This window comes from Dichotomopilus funicola, assembly GCF_033296635.1.
Source record: "Dichotomopilus funicola strain CBS 141.50 unplaced genomic scaffold C8A04scaffold_39, whole genome shotgun sequence".
Classification (NCBI taxonomy): Eukaryota; Fungi; Ascomycota; class Sordariomycetes; order Sordariales; family Chaetomiaceae; genus Dichotomopilus; species Dichotomopilus funicola.
The window spans coordinates 13,490-38,213 of record NW_026944060.1 but is presented as its reverse complement, the minus strand read 5'-3'; the positions used below and the strand labels follow the sequence as shown (position 1 = coordinate 38,213).

General features: G+C 54.6%; 11 protein-coding genes across 11 annotated transcripts; 6 read left to right on the top strand and 5 right to left on the bottom strand.

Moving 5' to 3' along the window:
• Nucleotides 1-467: 467 nt before the first annotated feature.
• Nucleotides 468-1,815, bottom strand: C8A04DRAFT_12865 (WD40-repeat-containing domain protein; the record flags this gene model as incomplete). Its single annotated transcript, XM_062777492.1, has 2 exons — nt 468-1,468; nt 1,563-1,815. The coding sequence occupies 2 exons, from the start codon at nt 1,813-1,815 to the stop codon at nt 468-470; spliced, it is 1,254 nt and encodes a 417-aa protein (XP_062636220.1).
• Nucleotides 1,816-2,323: 508 nt separating this feature from the next.
• Nucleotides 2,324-3,652, top strand: C8A04DRAFT_12892 (glycoside hydrolase; the record flags this gene model as incomplete). Its single annotated transcript, XM_062777501.1, has 3 exons — nt 2,324-2,433; nt 2,517-2,828; nt 2,893-3,652. 3 exons carry the CDS (start codon nt 2,324-2,326, stop codon nt 3,650-3,652), a joined length of 1,182 nt encoding a protein of 393 aa, XP_062636219.1.
• Nucleotides 3,653-4,635: 983 nt separating this feature from the next.
• C8A04DRAFT_29427 (Alpha/Beta hydrolase protein) lies at nt 4,636-5,529 on the top strand (the record flags this gene model as incomplete). Its single annotated transcript, XM_062781005.1, has 1 exon — nt 4,636-5,529. The coding sequence occupies one exon, from the start codon at nt 4,636-4,638 to the stop codon at nt 5,527-5,529; it is 894 nt and encodes a 297-aa protein (XP_062636218.1).
• Nucleotides 5,530-6,013: 484 nt separating this feature from the next.
• C8A04DRAFT_12861 (Rhodanese-like domain-containing protein) lies at nt 6,014-7,118 on the bottom strand (the record flags this gene model as incomplete). The annotated part of the gene is made up of 2 exons (XM_062777489.1): nt 6,014-6,068; nt 6,136-7,118. The coding sequence occupies 2 exons, from the start codon at nt 7,116-7,118 to the stop codon at nt 6,014-6,016; spliced, it is 1,038 nt and encodes a 345-aa protein (XP_062636217.1).
• Nucleotides 7,119-7,673: 555 nt separating this feature from the next.
• Nucleotides 7,674-8,173, top strand: C8A04DRAFT_37893 (anaphase-promoting complex subunit 11; the record flags this gene model as incomplete). The annotated part of the gene is made up of 4 exons (XM_062784045.1): nt 7,674-7,815; nt 7,893-7,924; nt 7,986-8,049; nt 8,106-8,173. 4 exons carry the CDS (start codon nt 7,674-7,676, stop codon nt 8,171-8,173), a joined length of 306 nt encoding a protein of 101 aa, XP_062636216.1.
• Nucleotides 8,174-8,673: 500 nt separating this feature from the next.
• On the top strand, nt 8,674-9,738 carry C8A04DRAFT_37892 (uncharacterized protein; the record flags this gene model as incomplete). Its single annotated transcript, XM_062784044.1, has 2 exons — nt 8,674-9,121; nt 9,182-9,738. 2 exons carry the CDS (start codon nt 8,674-8,676, stop codon nt 9,736-9,738), a joined length of 1,005 nt encoding a protein of 334 aa, XP_062636215.1.
• A 506-nt stretch (nt 9,739-10,244) lies between these two features.
• On the bottom strand, nt 10,245-11,950 carry C8A04DRAFT_29424 (t-SNARE; the record flags this gene model as incomplete). The annotated part of the gene is made up of 6 exons (XM_062781004.1): nt 10,245-10,663; nt 10,722-11,447; nt 11,516-11,602; nt 11,670-11,719; nt 11,809-11,861; nt 11,945-11,950. 6 exons carry the CDS (start codon nt 11,948-11,950, stop codon nt 10,245-10,247), a joined length of 1,341 nt encoding a protein of 446 aa, XP_062636214.1.
• Nucleotides 11,951-13,235: 1,285 nt separating this feature from the next.
• Nucleotides 13,236-15,619, bottom strand: C8A04DRAFT_37890 (protein MEMO1; the record flags this gene model as incomplete). The annotated part of the gene is made up of 4 exons (XM_062784043.1): nt 13,236-14,079; nt 14,150-14,338; nt 14,920-15,334; nt 15,400-15,619. The coding sequence occupies 4 exons, from the start codon at nt 15,617-15,619 to the stop codon at nt 13,236-13,238; spliced, it is 1,668 nt and encodes a 555-aa protein (XP_062636213.1).
• A 484-nt stretch (nt 15,620-16,103) lies between these two features.
• Nucleotides 16,104-18,079, top strand: C8A04DRAFT_12825 (uncharacterized protein; the record flags this gene model as incomplete). Its single annotated transcript, XM_062777477.1, is given in 2 exon segments — nt 16,104-16,299; nt 16,314-18,079. The coding sequence occupies 2 exon segments, from the start codon at nt 16,104-16,106 to the stop codon at nt 18,077-18,079; spliced, it is 1,962 nt and encodes a 653-aa protein (XP_062636212.1).
• A 296-nt stretch (nt 18,080-18,375) lies between these two features.
• On the bottom strand, nt 18,376-22,182 carry C8A04DRAFT_37888 (cation transport protein-domain-containing protein; the record flags this gene model as incomplete). Its single annotated transcript, XM_062784042.1, has 6 exons — nt 18,376-18,986; nt 19,193-20,644; nt 21,439-21,558; nt 21,657-21,772; nt 21,836-21,893; nt 22,002-22,182. The coding sequence occupies 6 exons, from the start codon at nt 22,180-22,182 to the stop codon at nt 18,376-18,378; spliced, it is 2,538 nt and encodes an 845-aa protein (XP_062636211.1).
• A 1,752-nt stretch (nt 22,183-23,934) lies between these two features.
• C8A04DRAFT_29418 (uncharacterized protein) lies at nt 23,935-24,285 on the top strand (the record flags this gene model as incomplete). The annotated part of the gene is made up of 2 exons (XM_062781003.1): nt 23,935-24,097; nt 24,155-24,285. 2 exons carry the CDS (start codon nt 23,935-23,937, stop codon nt 24,283-24,285), a joined length of 294 nt encoding a protein of 97 aa, XP_062636210.1.
• Between the last annotated feature and the right edge of the window lie 439 nt (nt 24,286-24,724).

The window sequence follows — 24,724 nt, the reverse complement described above, 5'->3', positions numbered from 1 at the left end:
GTTCCCTTGCTTCATTTTCTCATTTCGTCACATCCAATAAACTAGCGAGTGTTCCCATAGTTACAAGCTAACCAACGCTGTTCAACATTGAACTTCATGTCATTCTCCATACTCTCGTGTCCTCCCGTCAATCACCACCGGCCAACCATATGCACGTTAAGTTTGCGGCCGAAGCATACACAGCCTCCAAGGGCTCATAAACTAAATCAGGAGAGGAAGCACAATCGAGCTGATGTGAGTGCCATTGTTCGTATTGTTAATGGATTCCGTTTCGACGACAGGCGAGTGACCTCAGCAGGTTTGCCAACTGTGCGTCCCGTGGGGGTACTACTCCTCACAAGCTAGGAGGGGCGATGCGGCAGTGCGGGGAATGTAAGCCCCTTACGATCTAAGTCCAGGAGTCGGGGCTGTCGAGGTAACGGCCAGCCGGACGCATTCCACGTTACGCACCATGTGTAACGGGAACCTTAGTCTAACCCGGGAAAGGCCACGTTCCGCCCGGCACCACCACCACCTTTGCCCTTCTTGCGCTTTTTCTTGGACTGTTGTTGCCTCGCGCCTTCGTTATCGCTGTCGCTATCGTCCCCATCGGAATCTTCATCGCTATCTACTGACCTCTTGATACCGGAAACCGTCTCGCCAAGTTCCTCATCGTCCTCGAGACCCTCAACTCCGGATTCCGCCCAAACCTTGACCACCCGACCGCCGCCGCTTATCAGGCGATTTTGGTAGTCAAACGTCAGAGCAGCGACGCCTTCGATTTCGTCGTGTTTCAACACAGTCTGCAACTCGCGCTGTTTGAGGTCCACAACAGCTATACTGCCGTCACCAACGCCCACCATCACCTGCTTCCCCAACCCGAGCTCGTCGGGCACACGGACGATGGCGTCCAGGCTGTCACCATCCCGTTTGTTCTTCCCGCCTGCAATGTAGATGCGCTCTTGTTGATCATCCCACGCCCCACGGTCCCAAAGCGTCAGTACACCACCGCCGGTGCCGACCGCGACAACAGCGTTGCTGCGCATGCGCTTAGGGCCCAACCCTGTCGGGATAATGGTGGAGCACAGCAGCTCGTCCTCTTGGTCCTCCGATGTTGCGACGATCCCGGCGCGGAGATCGGTCACGGCAAGGGTGGTGCCACCGGTGGATACCCACTGTTTAGAGAAGCCGGATGTGCTCTCGGCGGAGGCGGGTAGTGGTGTGATACTCGAGATGTAATCGGCGTGCGGCACGTGTTTACGGACCGGCCTGGGGTTCAGGATACCATTCTCCCGGAGATCGAAGATGTAAAGGCCGCCCGAGTCTGTGCCGAGAAGCAGTGTTTGGGGGGAAAGATTGTGGATGATGGCCGGGCAGTCGGTGGCGCTTGTCGCGCTGTTGCGGGGAGGCAAGCCGATCTTGGACACGACAATGCCGGTCTCGGGGGAGAAATGCTTGACGACCGAGTCGGTTCCGGCTGAGTAAAGTGCTAGATTAGTAGTCATATGTCAGTAATTCCGTATGTCGTGCGATTAGCGGAAGGGTCGTGTTCCCTTCCGCGCCATGTTTGTCCCCTAACCAACCTTCTCCATCGTGGCTATAAGCCAGGTACCGGCAGCTTCCCTTGTGTCGATGGGTGCTCCATACACTTTTGATTAACCCCTTGCCGCTCGTGGAGCTACTGCTGTCACCGTTGCCGTCGTCATCCTCGCTCGGTAGCCGGAACGTTTCGACACGACCACTTGACAGGCCGACGGTCAACAGTGGCTTGGAGGGATGCAGCACCTGTGTGAACAGATCCGCCGACAGCGGCAGGGTGCAGAGGTTCTCAAACATGGCTGTAGTCTCTCAGTTCATTGTCGCCAAACTCCAATTCCTCAATTGGTATTGAGGAAGTAAAAGGGCTGGTGCAAGTGTCCTTGGTCAATGTTGAAGTTTGATGGGCCAATCGGCAAAAACTTGAGCTCGAAGCGTCAAAGCTTTCCTACACTCAGGGCCTAGAGCGCCGCTCCACCGTGTGTACACAGTGTTTGTATTTAACACACGCTATACTTTCCCGGTTAGGTACTATGTAAACACCTCCAGCCATTGATGCAAGCTCACCCGCCCCTCGACACCTGCACGAGAGCCATCAGATGTCTTAGGTAGCGAGCGGGCTGTCCGGCTTAGACCTATCTGATCACCATCCTTTCGATGGGAATGCGGTTGGTAAACGTAACCACTTTGCCTTCCACAACCGTTTTCCGTTGCATTTCCCCGAGTTACGCTTCTCAGTCTTTTGGCATCACCGAAGTGCACGTTTGAGTCTAGCAACACCGAATACCTTGAATTGAAATCCATGAAAATGGTGCCAAAGCTATCGGTGCAATCGCTGTCGCTACTCTTGTTCTCGGTCGGCATGGCTCTAAACATGACAGCAAAGCAAGACTTGCGTTGTATCATGTACTTCACGGGGTAATCAGCAGTTTTCCTCCTCGCGTTTAATGAGATCGTCGTCCGGAGTCCGCATCCTTGCTAACCCGCCCATCTCACTGTAGCCAGCACCCAGTGGCCCCATCTATAGACCAGCTTCAACACGTCACTCATGTCGCCATAGCCTTCATGAGCCCAGGCTTCTTCAATGAGCCTGGGAGGACAGATTGGCCTCTGTTCACTACCGTCACAGATGTCCGATCCAAGTTTCCAAAAGGAACCAAGGTCCAGGTGGCCATTGGCGGTTGGGGGGACACAGCTGGCTTCTCTGCCGCCGCACTGAACGACACAACGCGCCGGACGTTCGCCGAGAACGTGGCCAGCATGGTTGCGGCGACAGGCGCGGATGGAATTGATGTTGACTGGGAGTATCCCGGGTAAGCATGATCTCTTAGAGTGGGTGGTCCCTACGAGAGAGACCGTCACTAATATCTGCCCTAGTGGTAACGGCGAAGACTACAAGCAGGTCCCCAACTCGGCCAAGGCCTGGGAAATCGACGCTTATCCCCTGCTCCTCGGAGAGCTGCGTGGAGCTCTCGGGCCAAACAAGATTATTTCGGCCGCCGTCCCAGGGCTTCAACGAGACATGCTTGCGTTCACTCGTCTGACCGTTCCCCGGATTATGCGTCATGTGGACTATTTGAATGTGATGACATACGATCTCATGAACCGCCGCGACACCGTCACCAAGCATCATACCGGCGTTGCGTTGAGCCTCGAAGCCGTTGATGCCTACATCTCAGCCGGTGCGGCTCCGCAGAAGCTGAATCTGGGGTTTGCCTTTTACATCAAGTACTTCAAAACGGTCCATGATGAGTGTGCGCTCGCGTCCCCCATCGGATGCCCTACACTGCAGCTCGAGGACCCGGCCACGGGCAAGGATCTTGGCCGCAGTGGCGGGTTTTCATGGCATGATCCCATCCCGGACGAGGTCGCCGAGTCGTTCACCAAAGCAGTCAATTTCGGGGTCTACGACGAGGACCAAGGAGGTTACTATTACTGGGATGCCGCAGAAGATCTCTGGTGGACATTTGATACGCCAGACGCCATCAAGCGCAAATTCCCTGCGATCTTAGGCCAAAGACGTCTGGGTGGGGTGTTTGCCTGGGGTCTGGGCGAGGATGCGCCCCTATTCAAGCACTTTATAACCCTCAGTAATGAATTCGAAGGTCGGCTCCACGAAAGGAAAGATGAATTGTGAGTATGAGCAAAATCAAGCCTGGTACAGCATACTCGATTTGGGGGGGCCCGAGGGGGGGAGATCGGGGGAAGCAAAGAACGTTTGTTGACCAACTGAGTTTGGGTGAACTAGATATGCTTTCACCCCATAACTTGCCGATATCATCAAAAGGGACCACTTCTTAGTTGCCACTTTCTAGGCGAGCTTTTGATATGCCCCAGGAGGATGCTAAGCTCAGATGGAGCTATCAAACGGACGGCCCTCAAATATGGCGCCTTTCAAGCCAATATTCGAAGGTTTAGGGGAAGGAAAATTCCGGTCGATATCCGTACTACCTACTTAGTTAACGAATGCCCCGGAGCTCCCGTACCTACAAATCGAACATGGAACATCGTCGCCCCAGTCCTACATAGCCAATCAATTAGCTTACACAAGGCGGCGGGTACTAAGGGACTCCCTGCAAGTCTATGTGAAATCAATTTACCCATGGTATTGTTCACCGGCTCATAATGTCCAACCCATCCAGTTGTAACGCGTGGGTGTTTGAGCACGGCAGCGTTGTTCACTAATCCACTCTGCACACAACCTCAACGCTGACCAATGGAGGCACCAAATGCTGACTGAGCGACAAAGAATACTTCCCGCACGGGGAAACAAATAAGCACCCCAGGCGCAACGACGCCACTGCATTTGGAATCAGTCATAGATGTGTACGAAGGGCGTAGGATTTGGACGACATGTCAATGAAGGGCGGCGGATTATCATGTTGCTCAACGACGGTGAGCATGTAGACGTTGAGAATATAAGAAGTTGTGGTTGAACTCCATGTCGAGGAGGTTTCAGCACCATCTTAAGCAGCATCTCGCAGTTTGTGTGTTACTCTTCGGATCGGTGACTGTACTCACGAACAAGCCCCCCTTTCTAACAATATACAAAACCTGCTGTGTTGACGCTCGCAACTTCACACCGTCTTCTAATTTGCAGAGCCCCACGACAACATCACCATGTCGGCCAACACTCCAACGATCCGGGTTGCGACCGTCAAAGCCGACGGCGTCAATGTCTTCTTTCGTGCCGCCGGCTCTTTCGATGCGCCCACTGTGGTGCTACTTCACGGTTTCCCTTCCTCATCGCATATGTTTCGCAACCTAATCCCCATCCTCGCTACCCGCTACCGTGTCATCGCACCCGACCTTCCCGGGTTCGGCTTCACCACCGTCCCGGAGGAGCGCAACTACCAGTACACCTTTGCCAACCTCACCCAGACATTCACTGCCTTTGTGGACGCCCTGTCCTTGACACGTTTCGCGGTGTACATCTTCGACTACGGCGCACCGACTGCCTTCCGTTTCGCCCTAGAGCGGCCCGATGCCATCGCTGCTATCATCTCCCAGAACGGCAATGCCTACGAGGCGGGACTGGGTCAGCCATTCTGGAGCCAGATCCAAAAGCTCTGGATCCCCGAGGGAGCGCGCAAGGAGGACCGGGAGGCGCTGCGAGGTCTGCTCGAGTTGGGCGCAACCCAGTGGCAGTACCAGAACGGCTCTCCACACCCGGACGACATCCCGCCCGAGGCATACTATCTGGACCAGGCGCTCATGGACCGACCAGGCAACAAGGATGTGCAACTTGACCTGTTTGAGAGCTATGGTTCGAATGTGGCGCTATACCCGCGGTTCCAAAAGTATCTAAGGTCGTCGCGTGTGCCTGTTCTCACGGCTTGGGGTAAGGCGGACGAGATCTTTGTCCCGGCCGGTGCAGAGGCTTTCAAGAAGGATGTCAAGACGCTGGAGACACACTGGTTAGATGCCGGGCACTTTGCGCTGGAGACCAATGAGACGCAGGTTGCGGAGTGGATATTCGGATTCTTTGATAAGTACCGGGTGTTTGCCGCTTGATCGCGAGGCGAAAGCTTCATCTTGATAATGAGCGAGCATTAACTAGGGTGAGATCGTGGGCGTTGAGAGAGGAGTGGTCAGCAGTGGGAGGGGGGAAAAGAAATCGATAACCGGACGAGAATATGTTAAGGAAAGCAAATTTTAGCTGAACCCGCGTTCCGCCCGTGCCTGCTTCAATGTACACAATACCAGCGATACTCTACCAATTCCTTAAACGCCCCAAACACCATACCATGCAACCTCAAGGATCGCCCCCAACCCCCCAAATAAGCTGCGGGAAGCGGGCCTCCCAGAATGACGCCCGTCGCTAAACTCGCCATTGGTAGCCTAAAACGCAACGCCCGCGGGCAAGGAAAAAAACGCTGGTGGCTGCTTGTACACATGCACTAAAGCGGGCTTATGGAGGAAAGAAGGCGTGCTTCGTGGTCGCCCCAAATAGAGCCGTCTGTCTTTAAATCGATATGGTAACCATCCTCGTGAGTTCTCACACGTCCTTCAGAATGAGGGAGTCCGTGGGTTTGACCCGTTGTGCCCATTCGCTATGTACATCTTGTTAGCGAACATCATTTCCTCGGGATCAGGTTCTCGTTATAGAGAGTTACTCACGTCCAACTCCCGTCGTAAACCTTCCTCTTCGCTGGTGAGCCAATGTTGGCTTCATTTAGTGCTGTTTCGATCACACAAGCGGTGACACCGGTTCCACAGCTGGAAATGATGGGCTTCTCCGGATCTACACCTTTCTTCGTAAATACCTCCCTTAGTTTGTCCACGGGGAGGAAAGCCTTGGTTTCAGGGTCAAGGACAGTGTCAAACGGGATATTGATCGAGCTTGGTAGGTGTCCTGAGGATAGCCCGGGCCGTGGCTCGGGGTCCTTGCCGGAGAAGCGCCCAGCGGACCTGGCATCAAGAACCTGAACACCTTCGGCGCCTTCCTTGTTGTGGTCCTGCGCAACCTCCAGCACATCCTCAAATTGGGCGACCTTGGACTCGTCCATCTCCGGGATGGGATATGTGCCGCACTCAACAGTCCACACATTGCCAGATTCTGTTGGGAGGCCTTGTTCTACCCACAGTCGAAAGTTGTTGAGAATATGGACCTTGGGGTGGCCAAAGACCCTCATAGTCCAGCCGACGCGGGGTGCACTGAAGATGCCGAGTTCGTGGCTGTCGTAGACTACAACAGTATCCTCGTGACGGATGCCGAGCTCGCTCATGGCCTCGGCGAAATTCTTCGAGTTGGGAAGCATGTGGGGGTATGGGCTGCGCTTATCGATCACTTTGTCCAGGTCGAAGAACCGGGCCTTGGGGATGCGCTTCTCGCGAAAAGTCTGGATGCCGGTGCGGCCTTGCGGGTCGTTTGGGAGAAACCATGAGGCGCAGAGCGGGATTATGCGGGGCTCGGAGGTGATGGGCGACGGTGGGCTCTTTTTCAGGGCTTCGGCGAGCTCGTGCGGAGCGACGAGGTAGTGAGAGAAGGACCGGCGGGCCCTAAATATAGGGGCGGCTGTGAGACGGGTTGCGCATCTCCAAGAGGCATCACCGCGACCGAGCGGCGTGCGCAGTGGGCGGAGAACAGAAAAAGACGCCATAGTTGGTGGGCTGAGGTCTTGCACCGTTGCTCTTTGGCCCCTTGTGATTTTCTTGGTGAATTTGACCCTTGCCCGCAATCAACGGAGCTCCAGAGCCCTCTTCAATTTTAAATTGGGCGCTGAGTGACAGCCTCGACTGGGCGTGGGTGGGCGTTACTGTCGATCACCTTTCTCCATCGAAATGTGAATAGCCCACGCAAAGTTTGAGATTGTTATTTGGTGGTGAGGGGGGCCGTACAATCAGTAGGAGTGATGCCGCAGGCTTTGGAGCTTGGGCCACCCCATCGTCTGGTTCCAGCTTAGCACTAATTTGCCCCACTAACGTTATCCTGGGCAGTCTGCCCAGACTTCCTCTTCCATTGATACACCTGTCGCGGGCGCACCCCGATAGCTTCCACATTTGGGGGGGAATGAACATATGAGAAAGAGGTAGGCAGGCGGGCCTGTAAGAGCGACTGAACAACAAACAGACAAGCTCCAACCTTGCTAAAAACGACATGCATAAAGGTAGCAAACAACCACACATCCTGTATTCCCGTCTCATCAGCACACAACATGAAAGTCAAGATCACCAAGTGGAATGCCGTCGCGACTTGGCGTTGGAACATTCCTGAAGACGATGTTTGTGGCATTTGCCAGGTACACTTTGACGGAACGTGTCCAACCTGCAAATACCCCGGCGATAGCTGCCCACTCCGTGAGCACCCTAACCTAGGAGGGCTTGACCCCGCCGCTCTGCTTTTGCGCAAATGTACTGATCGATCAAACACATAGTATCTGGAAAATGCGGGCATAATTTTCATATGGTTTGTCGTTACACTGCTGCTTAAGGGGGTGCTCGCCGCGTTGCTAACCAATGGACTATAGCATTGTATTCTAGAGTGGATAAAACAGGACTCAGCCAAGGGCCAATGTCCAATGTGTCGGCAGAGTAAGTCTCGACGGCTTCTCCGCTATCTAGTTGTTTTGACTAAAGCTCTGCCCCAGGGTTTGAATGGACCGAGCAGCCAAATGAGACCTCACTGGACACAACATCGGGGGTCGCTGGGGCGTAGGATTGAGATTACACCGTGGGTGTATAGCAGAAACTGGAGGCAAGCTCGATACGGGGTATGGGACGCGTGGCTATGCCCGTAAGCCACAGTAAACAAACACCGTTAACTAACTGATAAACCATGGAGGATGCCAAATTCCGTGCTTTATTAAAGAGGGACTTGCTGGAACCCTTGTCTGTGCATCGAGTACATGTATGTATGTACCTCAGAGATAAGATAAGCATCTCGAGCACGCGGCCCTTCCGCGTAGCCGACTTCCACTCCATGCAAGGCTGAATACCTACCTACCTGGACTCCCTCTCCCAACCCCGCCCTCTTGGTAAACACATCTTGTATTTACCGCTCGCCCGGGATTTCATCGCAGGGCGTATCGTAATTTCTGGCAGCGCCGTTGTGCTCAACCTACAATTTACTATCGCAGGCCACACTGCCTCAGCATAACCCGACTAGCGTTTCCGTAATCTCGGCCTTCTGTGACCACCGCGAAGGTCCCAGCAGCAATGACCGATATAAACCCCGACCTCGACCGTCCCGAATCACAGGGTTACCGCGCCTCCCCAGTCCCCCCAAGTCCACGTCCATCAGTAGCCAGCCGAGCGAGCGGGTCCAGCCTTCGACGTGATCAGGAGCGCCAGGATGCCATAGCACCCCACATCAGACCGACGTCTGTGACTTATTCCCGACCCGAGACTCCCCAGAAACTCGCCGCGCAGCCTGTTGATGGACCTCCAGTACAACCTTCACAACAAGCGCAACAACAGAAGCACCACCCACAGCAACCACAACCCTTCGCACCCGTCTTCGCTCTCCTTGACTCGGTCTCGCATTCATCGAAGCGGCAAACCGTCCATTACCCAACAGTTCACTATATCTTCGCCGACGACGACCCCGGTATCCTTTCTGCCGCGCTCGCACGACATCACAACGGTAGTAACAGTAGTGGCGGTGGTAGTGGCGGGAGTGGCAGCGGGGACAGCGTTGGTGGATATGATGACACAGGAGTCCAAGGAGGCGGCGGCAGTAGGCCCGCTGACCGAGGTGTGATCCTCGATATGGAACCAAGCCCCGACGGCTTAGGGTACGAGGTAAAGTGGGCGAGTAGCCTGACGCCAGATTGGGCTGTCACGTCGGCTCAGGTTAGCCAGATAGAAGGCGATGCCGGCGGTGGAGGCCGTGGCGGCGTTGGGGTGACGGGGCTAGGGGGGAACCTTGTGCTTAGAGTTGAAGGTGTAAGCCTGGAGCCTGAATCGTCCTCTGGTTTGCCAGTCAAGGCGTCAACGTCGGAGGTGGATCTGCAGGGTTTCGGCGTGAGCTTGAGGCGAGAGCTACAGCAACACCGGGACGGGGCAACGCCCGGAGGGTACACGGGTTTGCTGAATGAATTTGAGAAGGGCATGTCGACGCTGCGGAAAGTAGTTGAAGCGGCTACAGCTAGGCAGCGAGTGTTGGGCGATGGCGATGGGCAGTTTTTGGAGGGTACGAAGAGAGGGACGGTACACCGTCCTCCAGCCGAGAGTGAGGCTGAAGGCGGGAGACTGAGGGATGGAAGGCTTGAAGGGGTGTAAGAAACCATATTTAATTCGTTGATTAGCTTGGCCATGTCAGCTGAGTGATTCGTATCTCAAATTACCTATTGAGATAGGATTTGAGCTGGGTCCGGGGCATTTTTCCATGATACTTTAGGCGTAATCAAAGGGGAAGGCGATTCAAATCGGCTAGTATTCGCATGAGCCTCGGGGCGGATTTGGCAAAAGCGCCAGACGTGGAAATGGTTATATAGCGGACAGCGTGAAGTGTATTATGAACGCCCGAACACAATGGAAAATGGAGGGATAAATCCAAAGCTATTTCCCGCCCGATCCACCAACGCCGCTGATATCTTAAAACGACCCGCCATGCTGATATGTGGTTCCGCGTGAGGAACAGAAGAACCGAGGAGATATAAAAAACGACCAAAATGGGCTACCCAAAGACTCACCTCCCGAGCTGATTACCCATCATCTCCGGGAAATCCATGTCCACAGAGCATAGCTACCTACTCCTAGTATATCAAAATGTCCGCCCCCACCTTTCAATCGTTAGACTGTACGTCGTCGGGCCGTTGCCAATCAACCACAAACCGCTTCTTAGCCGCAGCCTCAGCTTCACGGTTGCTGAGCCCCCTCCTTCCAGCAAACCGGTTAGAAGGGATGATGTCGGAATGAATCTTGGGGGCGCGAGCGGTGTTCATTTGGAGATCGGCAAGGAGGTTTCGCTGTAAGACACCGCGCTTTTGGCCTGCTGTGCTGCCGGTGTTGCTCGTATCAGTCCCGGTACCAGTATTTGTGCCGGCGTTGGAGCCAGAATTGCTGTTGGTACCATCGGTGTTTCCATTGGTGCCGCCGTTTGTGTTGCCGTTGTTGTTATTGTTGCCACCACCACCGCCACTTGCAGCGCGGTTGACCAGGATGTAGGCGACGACAGCAATCACGATGATGAGAACAATGGTAACTAGAATGTCAAGTTAGACCACACAGTCGGCTTTACCCAATTCCTAGCCACAACGTACCACATATGCCCAAGCAGATCCACTTCTTTTTCCGAGTCGACCTCGCCGTTGCCACCGTGGTCTCAAGCTCCGTGTTCGCCTTGACCATTTCTTCGGCGGCAGATTCGGCATGCGCGTCAATAGCCATGACCGTCACCTCCTGCTTGGTTAAAAGCTCCTGCATGTCGTCGAGCAGGTTCAGAAGCTCCATTAACTTCTTCTCAATCGCCAGCATGTCCTGGTGGCGCTGCTTAACGGCCCCGAGCACGCGGTTGGCGTGTTCCGCCCTGCTGCCCATGACCGCTTGCTGAAAAACGGGGGCTTCATTGTCGACCATTTGAGCGATTTCGGCGTCGGTGGCATCAGGGTGTACAATCCGCGCCTGGCGTTCCGCTTGAGCGTGTAGTTCCTTCCGGGATGCAGCCTCGAGCTCCTGGAACCTCTGAATCGCTCTGCGAAGGTCTCGGTCCGTCTTGTTGACCTGGGCAACATTTCGCGGTTGGCGGCTATCGGGATTCGACTTGACCTTCTTCAGCCGATCTGTTAAGGCCCTGTACTGGTCCATGATAGCCTGCGTCAGGTTGTCCAGCTCGCGCTTCGTGTTGGAACCCCCTGAGGTATCGGCATCGTCCAAGGCCCTTCTCTGGAGCCCGGAAAGCGCCCCAAGCTTGTTCTCAACATCCTGGATTCCGTTTTGGATGTCAATGCATTCGTCGAGAATCGAGTTTTGGTTTTGCGCTCTAGGGGCTGTAAAAAGAATATGATCAGCATCCCTCGATGACGGTCACGATGACAACGACAGGTTGGCAGCTTACACCCATAGCCCTGCTGCGGCGAATTTCCGTAACCCGGGGCCCGAGGCGAGTTCCCTTGGCCAAAAGATGACAGCTCATGATTCCCACCTAATAGCATGCCCAAATTAGAGATCACATTGACCTCACGTAGCAAGATGTTATCACCCGGGCTCACCTCCATACTGCAGAGCGTTTCGGTCATCAAAGGGATCTGACCCGTACCCACTGAACAAACTTGTTAGCAAATGTCGGTGCACGGCGCTGTGCTCTTGCAGACGGTGATGTGAAGAGATGAAATGAAAATATTTACATACCCGCCACGGCCGCCGCCGCCGCCATTGTCGCTGTAGGGGCTATACCCGCCGTACTAGAGGCGAGTCAGTCGCTTTGGTCCAAGGGGGAAAAGGGCATGGCACCGCAAGCCAAGCGGTCCTTCGGGCCCACACTCACGCTCATCTTGGGTTGTCAAACGACGCCGCGAGAGCAAATAGGAGTATATGTGGATAGACGGTCAACGCTGAGAAAGCTAGATCTCCCGGATCTCGCCGACAAGAAAAAAAAACGAAGAAAGCAACGAGGAGGAAGCCCGACGTTCTCGAAGAAAGACGCGGGAGCCAAGCGCGAAGGAGAAACTGTTTGTCGAGCAAATGCAGGGTTGGGCGTGTAACCCCGTAAATGAACACGCTAGGATCCTCAGGAGGTCCCGCCCGAACGAGGCTAGGGTTGTGTGGCGCGGTTCCAGAAGACCCCTTTCCTTTCACAGCATTGTCACCAACGGCCCCCAACCAAGCATGGAATCAACCTCACGAAACGAGGTCTTGACCTGCCGGCCATTTAGCAGCCATGGTCCCCTCGAAAAGTGGAACGGCATTCTCTTTTTCCGTTTCTGCCAACGGCTCAACGCTCGCTCCCGGGCGCGGTTAAGACCAAAGAGAAACACTTGGCTGGGGGGACGGTGATACGAGCGGCCCCTCGCCAGTGTTTGGCCGCTTCAGGGCTGTTCAAGCTGCGGGCTGTTCGCAGCCAACGATTGGCTCTGGTCCCTTCCAGAAGTGTTTCTGAAGCTCGCGCGATGTCCATACTCGCAGTACGAGAGCAGCCAGTGGCCGCAACGAATGTGGGCTTCTTGGCATGCTCGAGGCAGTTTCAAGGCCCCCGCACTGAACGGGCTCCTGGGGTTCGCTCGGTGCCACTGGACCTCACCTCAACAAGAGAAGCGTTTCAGAGCGTGGACCACGGGCGGCTTCTTCGGCCAGAGCATCCATGTGTCACAAAGTCGCCTGTTTGAGAAATGCGGGCGGCAAGTTGGGAAAAGGCCGTGGAACTCATCGCTGCTAAATCTGTCTTCGAGGCCCGAACGAACAATTTTTTACTGCATGGTGCAGTGCATGGAGTTCCAAGCCAAATTAAAAGTTGCAAAGCGCCCCCGAGGGAAAGCACCTTTCTAAGTTGACCGCAGCGTTACCATAACAGTCGCTGGCGCGAGGGACTGCGACCTCCCCGAGAACGTTGCAGGCGGGATGAAGTGTGTTAACGATACATACATGACTGACCAGGTACAACACCTATTTGTTCTCTTTCACTTCAGTTGAATCCTTCCCGCAACCTCATCCGATCGGTTCTGGTCTCCGCCGACTCTAACGGCCCGCTTCTTCCCCGTCCCGTCTGAACAAAGCGGCTCCTCCCCGTCCCTTGGCTTACGCGTTGACATAGTAGTTCCGTTTTTATGCCCCAATGCGCCTCAGAGCACAGCGTACGCGGAAGCATAACTGACGCTAAAATCCCGTTCCCTCTTGACGAGGTTGCTCCTCTGGTATTGCACAAAGCTGAACTTTCCCTTCTGCTCGTCCGGGGTGTCGCCCACGACAACCTCGAGCGCCGCCATAACTACGCCAATGGGGTGTCTCCCGCAGACGGTATTGCCCGTTTTTTGTACGGTGGTGAAGAAATCGCTGTGCGCCCCAGACTCCACCGCGTCTATAGCCGCCTGGTCTAGCACCCGGATGACCTCGTGGATTTCGGGATGTGTCGGATCCTCGGCCGCCCGGTTCCAGTCTACGGACACTTTCAGGGCCGTGTTGCCGTCGCGAATCTCGCCATTGTAGTATCTTGGCCGGTAGCTAAAACGCGAGCCCCAATGGCAAAAGTCGGACGACACAATCCAGACTGTCTGGGGGTCCTTTAAGTACGGTGCTAGGAGCCTGCCCCAATCCTGTTCCTCGTGCTCGTGTGTAGTACCAACGAGAATTGGCACAATCGGCGGGTATTTGCTACTGTCATCGCCAAAGGTCTGCTCAAGCCTCTTCCACAAATATGGAATATGCATCTCAAGGGAATGCTCGTTTACCTCTCCATCGGACGGCATCTCCTTGAACTTTCCGGTGCCCGACAGTTCAGTCGTAGTATCCTGGTCGACCACGAGATCCCCAAAAGGCGTGGCGTATCTGGCGTAAGTCGAGAGAGCGAGACCACGAAGATAGTAGGTGTGGGATGGCCCGAGAATGAAGACCCGTTTTGCCGAACGCAGATCGAGGGCTTTGTATGCCCAAGCGGCGCAAGGCCCGGAGTAAGAGTATCCGGCATGGCTGTTTCTGTGAGTTAGGCGGCCATTCCGGGATGCGTGCCTCATACGGCTGACGGTCTCCCACTACTCACGGTGCGATAATCACTCTTGCATCCGGAATCGGCAGCTCACTGTCGTCCAGAGTCGCAGGGACACGGTTCAAAAACTCGTCGAGCTGGGAAGAGAGTTCCTCAGGGTCTGCTTCATACCACGACCCAGCGTGGCTGGCCGGCCGTGTCGCCATCGCAAGGGAATGAGTGCGGTGAATTTCCCAAAACAACCTGAGAGGTTGAAACGTTGAGGTGGTGACGGTAAATTTCGAATCGCCAAAGAGAGCAATTAGTCGTGGGTTTGGTAAGACGAAGGTGGAAGGAAAGGACTGAGACAATGCAGAGAGACGAGCTCAGAGGCGGGGTTTAAGCTCGCAGCCCAGCCAGGACCCCTTTGCCCCGCACCGCGGCGACTCGCATGAGGCGTGACGTCTTGGGTGTGTAGTTGAAGCTCGGACACGATCAAAACGCGACTGTTCGTCACTATATCCAAGTAATGGGTCTCTTTTAGAAACGAGGCATTTGCCCCCCAGCTTCTTCCTAACCCCCCAAATGAGTAATGTTTAGGTAGCAAAGAACCATCCAGGCCACTGCGGGCCCTATTTAAATCCGACGCCAGACTCCAACGCATGAAACAAACACCCAACTCCCACATAACCGATAATCCATCTACCTATGTATCAGATACGAACCAGCATCCCTAGGCCGAGCCGCAAGCAAGCCATCCAGCATCTCATCCCGAGGGCGCGACGCACCTCTCCGCCAACTACCTCACCTAGAAACCCCCCTTTCAAACTCTCGACCCAACGCACGCAAGACACCGCCGATTTTCCCCAAGGTTACTGACGGAGCAACTAAAGCAAACAATCTTCCTACAAGCCCCGCAGGATGGCTCGGAACCGTAGCCGGCGCCCGTCATCGGCACATCCTCATCATCGCTAACCAACCTTGCGCCGCAGTCCTCGCAGGCTCCTAGCGAACCTTGGGCCGCATAGGCAGGTGATGGGGGCGATATGGCAGATGTGGCCGGGGAGGACGCCAGCGAGTTTGCCGAGGCTGCCGGGTCAGGGATGTTCCAGAAGCTGTGTAACGACCGTTGCTGGGCCCCATGACTAAGTTGCGTTTGGGTCGTAGCGGATTCCTCAGTGAGACTGGTAAATTCAGGCGTCACATGCTGGGGTTCGTAGAGGCGGCGTTGAGCAGAGTAAAGGACATCCAAGGTGCGTCCTAAGAGGAAGAAAACAATGATTAGTACAAGCATCGCTATCGGATAGGTCAGTCTTGGAACTTACGATGCACCTCCGATTCTGACGGACGATTATCACGGAAGCGCTTCATAGTGCGACTTGGTAAATGCGAAGGCGTAGACAGTCGCGGTACAAAGAACGCTTGCCTGGCCGTATCAATTGCCGATGCCGCATTGAAATTGAAGGAGCTGCTGCTATTGCGCTGCTCGAGCGAGGAGAACATTGGCTCCAGCTCAGACTTTGACCTCTTACGCTTGAGTACCATTATGATTCAAGCTCTTGTCGTAGTGGTAGTATTAGATCAGAGAGGTGGCGAGCTGTGAAGACGCCAATTAATGAGATAAGTCGGTGTTTGGGAGATGTTGTGGTTCTCAATTTGTGGAGGGGTATGTGATGCTGCCTCCGATGGAAGAGCGCGCCGCGTCTCGACGCGAAATCGCGAAAGCCACTTAAAGTGTTGGTCTGTGCGTTCGTAACGAGCAGGAGGGCGCGTGGGCGCTCCGCCGCACTGGACTTAATCTCTTGTGGGGCCTGGTCCCGTGAGATGGCGTCCATCACGTGAGGTTTGAGACGCGAAGCCGTCGCGTCGTCGCAGCAAAATGCTGACGACAACCTCAGTTTCGCTTCTTCGGGCTGCACTGAGATATTTACCCCGCCAGTGGCTTGTGAAAGCCGTGCTTCCTTACTGCCATGAATCTTAGTTCTGCCGTACTAACCCGGTTCAAAAGATACATGACCAAAACTTGGAAATGACATTCGCGACAGTCCACAATGACAAGTCCACTACAGAGGATGAGGAACCGAGCGGGGGCTTATCGGTCGACCATGCTTCTCTCAAGTATTCCCTATTAGGGCCGTCCTTGACCAAGGCTGGGCAAGATTCTGTTGACCAGTCCAAGGCAAGCTTGCCCCGGATCCTCCCCTTTCCCCCCTCTCACAATTTCTGTGCTAACCGAAAGCTGTCGTTCTTAAAATGCAGGTCTCAGAGATTATCTACAATGCCTCGAAAGGGTCTAAATTCTTCGACCATGAAGAGGCAAGGGACAAGTTATTGACTGTCAAAATCGAGGCTATTCTCGCAAAGAAACGCCAGCTCGAGGTATTGGATCTTAGCCGGGAGCTCCGGGCGGCCGACAACTTACTTGCTCAACTGGAGCTCTCCCGAGACCTCACACAGCATATTGTTCACGTCGACTGCGATGCGTTCTACGCCGCAGTGGAACAGTTGGATCGCCCAGAGCTCAGAGACCTCCCTTTCGCCGTAGGTGGTGGGGTGCTGACTACTTGTAACTACGTCGCCCGGGAGTTTGGATGCCGCAGCGGCATGGCCTGCTTTGTGGCCAAGAAGCTTTGCCCTGAGCTCATTATCATTCCGCTCAACTTTGGCAAGTATTCCGCAAAGGCCTCCGAGGTCAGGGAGGTGTTGGCAGAGTACGATCCGCGGTTCGAGAGTACCAGCATTGACGAAGCATATCTTAACATCACGGAATACTGCGCCAAGCACAACATGGATCCGGCCGATGCAGTCGCCCAGATGAGGAGTGAAATATTCGAAAAGACGCAAATCACTGTCTCGGCAGGCATCGCAGCCAACACACGGTTGGCCAAAATCTGTTCTAACATGAACAAACCGAATGGCCAGTACATCCTCCCCCGCGAGCGGTCCGTGATCATGCAATTCATGCGTGATCTCCCTTGCCGCAAAGTGAACGGCATCGGCCGGGTTCTTGAGAGAGAGCTTGCCTCGGTGGGCATGCGTACCTGCGGCGACATCTATGTGCATCGGCAATATATCGATCGACTATTCGGTCAAAAGACGCACGAGTTCCTTCTTCGGTGTCATCTTGGCTTAGGCAGAACAAACGTTCAGCCGGCGGAGGGATACGAGCGCAAGAGCGTGGGTACGGAGAGAACATTTCGGGACATGAGTGACCCAGTCCGGCTGCGGGAGACGCTGCGGCGTATAGCCGAAGAATTGGAAGCAGACATGAAGCGTGCCGAATGCAAAGGCCGTACGCTTTGTATCAAAGTCAAGCTTCACACTTTCGAGGTGCTAACGCGGCAAGTTGTGCCACCCAAGGCTGTGTGCTTAGCGGACGATTTGTACAGCTATTCACTGCCCATGTTGGCAAAGTTGGAGCAAGAGATCCCAAGCATGAAGATACGTCTGATGGGACTAAGGTGTACCCAGCTCGTGAGCACAAAGAAGCCGGACACAAGAGCCTTTTTTGGATTACGGCCCCAGAAACCGGTTTCCAACGAACTGGGGGAGGAGGGTAGCAACACTGGGGATGGTCAGGCTGATGGTATCAATCCCCGGCGAGCAACGGGGGAAGGGTTGACTGGGGAGGTTACCGTTGTTCCACGTAGCTCGGAATCCGGTCAGAACGGGGGACCGGACAGTCCGGGTCCGATGCAGGAGATGGAGGATGTCCCCAACCCTCGCGACAGCCCATCCGACCCAACTGAGGAGACGCTATGGGATTGCCCCGTTTGTGGCTGGCCTCAGCCTGCAGACGAGCGTCAGTTCAACGCGCACATCGACTTATGCCTATCCCGGCAAATGATTAAAGATGCGGTCCAGCAAGGGACGGTCGCACAGCGGCGGTCGCCGCCAGAACAATCGGAGAGACGAACCTCGGAGATAAGTAAGGGGAAGGAAAAGAAGAGGGCACGGCCTCGAGAGTCACTAGACCGTCGACAGAAAAAGCTTTGTTTCGGGTAAACGTTAGAAAGTGGAGTGAGTTTTCATACCAAGCCAACTTAAGAGAAAATACCCCTCGGCCCTAAGCCCATGATACTCGTTAAATATGGGCAACCAACACGTCGGCCGCAGCAGTCTCTATTCAACGGCCTCTTGCACCTGTTTGGTGCTCTATGATCTAATCGTTACCTCTATCCTTTGAACTCCAACTTCCCATTATTCCGTGGTCCTCTAAAACGCCTCCCCGACCAACTCCCAGCTAAATGAACACACACATTCCGCCCTCAGTCGTGACATAGCTCATAAGAAAACAACTTCTAAGGATCCATGCTTGCCCTACGGCCCGTCGCGCTCCTCCGGATCTGATAGTCTACCTCCTCCTCTTGCTGTATCTCTTCGCCAGGCAACCGCACAGCGCGATCCAACGCCACGGGCAACCCACGGTGGCGGCCGCGGAGCATGACAGCACAGAGGACAAGTTTGGCAGCGGTGTGCCAGGAGCCACTGAAGCTGTAGGCGTCTTGTGGGACGCCGACGCTGATGCCCACGCAACCGTACGCTGAGACGACTTCGAAAATGACGTTAAATACGCTAAAGTTGACGGGGTCGGCAAGGAATTTATCCGTATTGATCGTGACAATGACGAGAATGGCAAGGACCAGCCACCAGAGGTCGTGTGCGAGTTGGCCGTGTATTTGTTGACCAATAAAGCTGATGTGGGATTCGAGGCCTTGGTTCGTTAGGGTTGACGGGGTTGGCCGGGCGCCCACTCCATGAAGGATCAAGGTCTTTCTAACGATGGCTCGCCCCAAAGCGGTGATTGAACCGGTGTTGCCACGATTATGGCGACTATGAGTTGAGAGAGTGGGGGTCAGCTCGGGGCCGACGTCTAGGACTTCGTCCCTAGTGTAGATGCCGAGCGAGCGCTCTTCATACACATTCGAGTGTCGCATAGTGATGACAACGGGATACACCGAAATGTACATCATAACAACGTACAGGACCTGTAGTCCGATGTAGACAGAAGGGATCGAAACAACATAAAACCCGCCGGAACGCACAGCTAAAATCCAGACTTGGTCAGCGTAACCTTTGGGAAAACGGGATTGATATCTGGGCAATGCCCGTACGCACCTAAAGCCTGAAACAAACCATCCAGGACACGATAGTTGGACGGGATGTGCTGCATGCCCGGATTACCAATATTGAGGAGCTCAAACCCTGCCCAATCAATAGAGTTGAGGAGAATGAGCATGAAGACGAGCCACCAGGTTGGACGAGCGGGGAAGAGGTGTGTGTACACCCGGCGAGGGTATTGGAGAATAAACGCGAGGGTGTCCTTCAAGCTCGTAGCTTCGTCCTCCCTGGTCATCGAGACGAGGAGCTTGCGAAGAGACCAAATGACGAGCCTTAGAAATACCGGGTAGGCGGTATTCCCCGCCAAAATCATTAGACCCATGGTAACGAGAACAAAGCCCGATTCTTGAAACGGAACCATGTTGGCATCCAGCAGCGACATGCCCGAGTTGTTAAACGCGGACGCCCCGTTGAAGATGCCCAGCCACCACGGATTGATGCCATTTCGAAGCGGCGCCTCCGGTTGCATGCGGCTAATCCAAGCTCCGAGTGCGACACAGCCACAGACCTGCCATAGGACAAAGTACAGCGGCACGACAATAGAGAGTACCCAAAGTGCTTGGTACTCGCAGCCCCCAAGCCGCTCGCGTTCCTCGTTTGTCAGCCCGTGGAACTGCGAGTTCCTTCCGTCACAACCATGGACAAAGAGATCGCGCCCTCCCAGCTCATGTTTCTTGTTCGTTGCAATACCATCCTCTCCATCGCGGTGCCTACGCGTTGGAACACATTCCTCCCCATGATGCTCGGCAGCCGTAGCAACAGCGCCGCGAGGTTGATAAGCGTCGGCGAAACCGATATGTGTAAGTGCGAAAGGGCCCTCTCTCGTAACCCCCCCGCTCGATGGGTTGCCGGTATCGCCGTTGCTATTGTTGGGTGAGATGCCAGGTTGGTGAGGCCGGGCGGCACTTAACGGTTCAGGGTACTCAAGCATCGGGGACGACGCGACTTGGAACCGTGGTAATGATATCGTTGGAAGTCTCCAGAATGTCAGGAGGCGTTGCAGTCTCGATAACCCGACTGTAGCCACAGGGCGAGTTGCCCTGCGCATCTGTTCGGCGCGAACCACGTCCCGAAACCGCTTCTCGAAGACATGTTTGCGTGCCATAATAGTCCAGATTGAAACCCAAATCGAGCTTCCAAAAATGATGAGCAGGAACAACATGATCTGCTGCCATGTTGTCATCTGGCTCAGGTTCACCGTGTTGAGCCCGGATTCGGTCATGGCGCTGACAACGAGAAATAAGCTATCAGTGTAACTAATGCTCTGGGCTGGGCTGGACGAACCCCAGAAGATGAGCGAGGAGATGAGGCAGACGGTGATGAAATATGCATAGTGGATTGTGATAAAGTTTAGAGGCGGAAGCCAGCATCGCAATTGCGGGTGCCTCGAGGCATCTCGTGGCCGTTCATCATTGATTTCACAATGCCAAGGAGAAGGCATCGTTAGCACTGTTCATCAAGGCTATGATGAACGGGTCAAATAGTAGATATTGAAGGAGAAGTTCGAGGACGCAAATGTCAGCTGCTGGGTCTCGAGTCTGTGCTGAATCGTGGAGACGCCCGCTACAGCCTCTGGCCTCCCACCAAGCAAAGTGTACACAATAGTCGAAAAAATAATGTAGGCGCAAAACGCAGGCTGCCAGCCTCGTTTCCCGCGGCCGGTCGAGCAGGTCAACAGGCCACCCGGAAGTGATGTTGAACGACCATCGGCTGGGTAGCAGAAAATGGTTCGGACCTGGGGTGACGTCCGGTTCCACCAGTTTATCCGATCCAGACCGCCTCCCAGCGGTGGGGGACTACCCCTGCCCAGCCCCTGGTTGAACAAAGAACATGGCAGACCCTCCTCACCAGTTTGAGAGGATGTGAACATGACAAGTCAGCTTCTCGAACCAAACCGCTGCCCGCGTTTTGCAGGAGCGCGCACGGCTCCTGACAACGCCTAAACGCTTCAGTACCACTAAGGAAATGAGTGCCGTATCTGGAATTGGATGTGGGTGTGCGACGAGGTGGAAGAAGATGTGGCAGAGAATGTGGCAAAAGCCAGATGGCAGCGTCGCACATCGGCTAATTTACTTGCAACGACCAAGACTCCCCCGTTATTTCCGCGACGCAAAGAGCACAGAGGTATATCCCAAGTTACAACAGTTCTTCTTCGAGAGAAGACTAAAGCTCGTTGTGCTCCTGGGTATCATCGGTGTCGGCAACCACGGTTTTCACCGCCTCAGTAGCCTCGCTCACCGCACTTGCAACCTTGTCGGCCACATTCTGAGTTTCCTCCGAGGCGGGGGTATCGGTGGCAGACTTCGTAACGATAGACTCGGGCTGAGGAACACCGTCGATGCCCATCAATTCGGTCTCAAATACTACAGAGGTGGGAACGGTTAGCCAAGTCAGGAGAGAGGACACGGGAATAGGCATCGCAAGCGCGTAGGGGAATCAAAACAAGGGAGTGAGGTTGTACCTAGAGTAGAACCCGCTGGGATGGGGCCAATGCTCCGGTCACCATAACCATAGCTTGGGGCAATGGTTAAGGTCCGCTTCTCGCCAATGCACATGTCGACCAGGCCTTCGTCCCATCTGGAACGTCTTCTGTCAGCTTCCTTCGCGAGTACGTCCGATTATTCGAGGGGAAAGGGCTACCCTTTAATCACCATACCAGCGCCCAGCTTGAAACTGAACGGTGACCCTCGGTCATAGCCTGTTGGGAAAGTTACACAGAGATTAGTTAGGTATCTAACCTAATACCATCGCCGCCCTAGAAGGAAACCAAGCACTTGTGAAGAGTGGAAGGCGTTGATGATCTTACTTGCGTCAAATTTCTGGCCATTGGACTGGAGGGTGCCTCGGTAATGAACCTTGACGGTATCGCCCTTTTGCGAGCGGCGCTCACACTCGACGGCGGTTGTAACGTCAATCTTCAAGTCATCGGTGGCCAGAACGCCAACGGCGGCGGAGGCCAGCAAGGATAGTGACAAAAGGATCTGCATCTTAAAAATAAGGCGGCACGAAAAGCGAGGCGAAAGCGAGGAGTAGTTTCAATCAGGGTTGGCCGGTCGTGGAAACTGCTAACGTATGCCCGAGCTAGGTGCGAGAGGTAGTAAAACGACAACCTCAAGGTGCTTGCGCGTGAACCAGCCAGATCACCCACAGGCCGGGCAGGGGAGGCACTTCGCGCCTTGGCACCTCAGCCACAACCCACCTCAACCTCATTCCCTACCTCCCTCACATGCCCAGGCTGCCAGGACAGCAGCGTGACCACCGACCAAGTATTTGCGGCAGGTGGTGGAGGACCCACTACACCACACTGCCGAGCCTGACGCAGGTCCCAGGCGTCTCGAATTCGTGGGCGTCGGCCGTCATGTCCTGCGAAGGCCTGGAACGTGCTGCAGTGAACCCACAGGATCCATCAACGAGCTTCCATGGACACATGTAAAGTACCTAATCTCCATCTGGCACCGACCTACCAAGTGAGCCAAGGTACTTCGGGCAACCCAATGGTGGGAGGCGCTTCTCTACCCGCATCTCGAACTGATCACGCCGGAGCCGGGCACCTGGGCACCGTCCGCCTCAGGTTGCTCGCCCTGCCAAGCTTTCGGAGGAGACACCAATCGAACCCTCGTCGAAGATCAATCCGTCGTCGTCGAAGCCTGCATGCGATTTTTCGCCGGGCCTCACTCTCCTTCCCCGAGACCTTTGATACGGCTTCCTGTGCTGCCTGGATATTCAGGTGAGTCACCGACCCAATCACAAGACTTTTCCGCCAAGCGCGCTCTCCTTTCAGGCAGGATGCGAAACACAGGTGCGTAACTCAGGCAACACTAGGCAAAATCACGCTGCTCAGTCGCTCAACAGCGACGAGCGTCCGTTCGGGGCTTTACTCAGTCAGGTACCTATGTATTTGTGTTGTCGCTGCGTGTAGGTACCTTGTTCGCGTGGGTTGCGGCAAGCCGGTACCTGCCTTGGCAAGCTTGGTTACATACATGTACCTATACACTCCAATACATAAATACCTTACGGTAAGGTATAGTACGTAGGACTTGAGCAGTCTCCCAGGCCCCCGTCCCCCGCTGCTCTGTCGGTCCTCCATCATCAAGCTGTGCCACGGTTGAGGACCACCACCAGATTCGCCACCGCACTTCCAGTCCGCCAGTTCGAGTTAAGGGCAGGAATACAGGAATGCAGCGTGCGGGTCGCTCATTGTTCGAAAGGGATTGATCCTGATTGGCCTCTCTCACCAACTCAGCCCATCTCGTCCATTTGTCGGACAGGCTTCGTGTCCTAGCCTTACCTTTTGCCCTTGCGAATGTTCAAAAGACAAACGTCCCCTGGTCCATTGACTCATAATCAGTGCCCTGCCACCTTTGGTCGTTCCCTAGCCATATCCAGACCGGAAATTACCAGGCATCAAAGTGGCCTTGTGGTGTGCCTGAGGGCATTCACCGAAAGTCGCCTAACCTCGCGACTGGCCTTCATGCCTGTCCGTCCGCCTCGGATGGTCCGCTCATATCCAATGTGGGCAATATGTGATGAAGAAACGAGTACAAGCCGGGGTGGCTATGTTGTGAAGGGATGTATTTAAGCACGGATTCTCCCACGATGCTCCTGACTTAAAGGCTATCCTACTTATCCAGTGACCCCAGCAAGAATTATACTTGACCGTGTTGTCCCCATCGATCATAATACCGTCCATTGACTCCGGAACATATCCAAAGTACAAATAACCCTACCAGCCAAACAACATGTCTCCCTACACGAGCTACGGCGCCGTTGTCATCCAGTCCGGCAGCCACGGGTCCAGTTCGTCGGCCCCAAAATCATCCACTGCCTACGCCTCGATGTCCAGCCAGACAAACTCCTCGTCCGGGTCAACTTCTGACGCGCGATACCGGTCCGGCTCATCCAGTAGGTTTACCCCTTCCGCCCATCGCTTCCTTGAACGAATCACTGACGCACCAACAGCAAGCTATTACACAGACATCAAGGAGATTCGCAACTCCCGTGGTGGATCCGAGACTGTCGTTGTCCACCACAACAAGCCCAACCCGGACAAGAGCGAGCCCAGATCCTCAGACCGGTACTACACGAAGTAAAATTCGAATGTGTTAAGGGGGTCTTGGGGCCAGCAGCCAGCATTGTTTTCTCGGCACCGTTCGGTTGTTTGCAGTATTTTTGGGATTGGTTCGGTTCTCTGCTATCTCTCATGCATTTCGGGGCTTTTAGACGGGCCATGATTCCTGCACCATTGTAGAGCAGTGTGTCAAATACATCTCCAGCAATGGAGGAAGGGTCCGGGTTGGCGTTTTGGGTCCTAATTCGGGGTTTTCGAGTTGTCTTAATGGACTTTATTAGGTAGATAGCCGTAGTTCGTTTCATCACCCCTTGCTCGGTTGACTTTGGGAGAATGTACTCATTAAAACCACTGCATCCAAGAGTCCAATTGCCTGAGGATACTCCTTAGAAACAATTATCGATGGAAGGTTGCGGCTATCCCAACTTGCCTCACCGGTAATTAGCTGGTACATGATCACA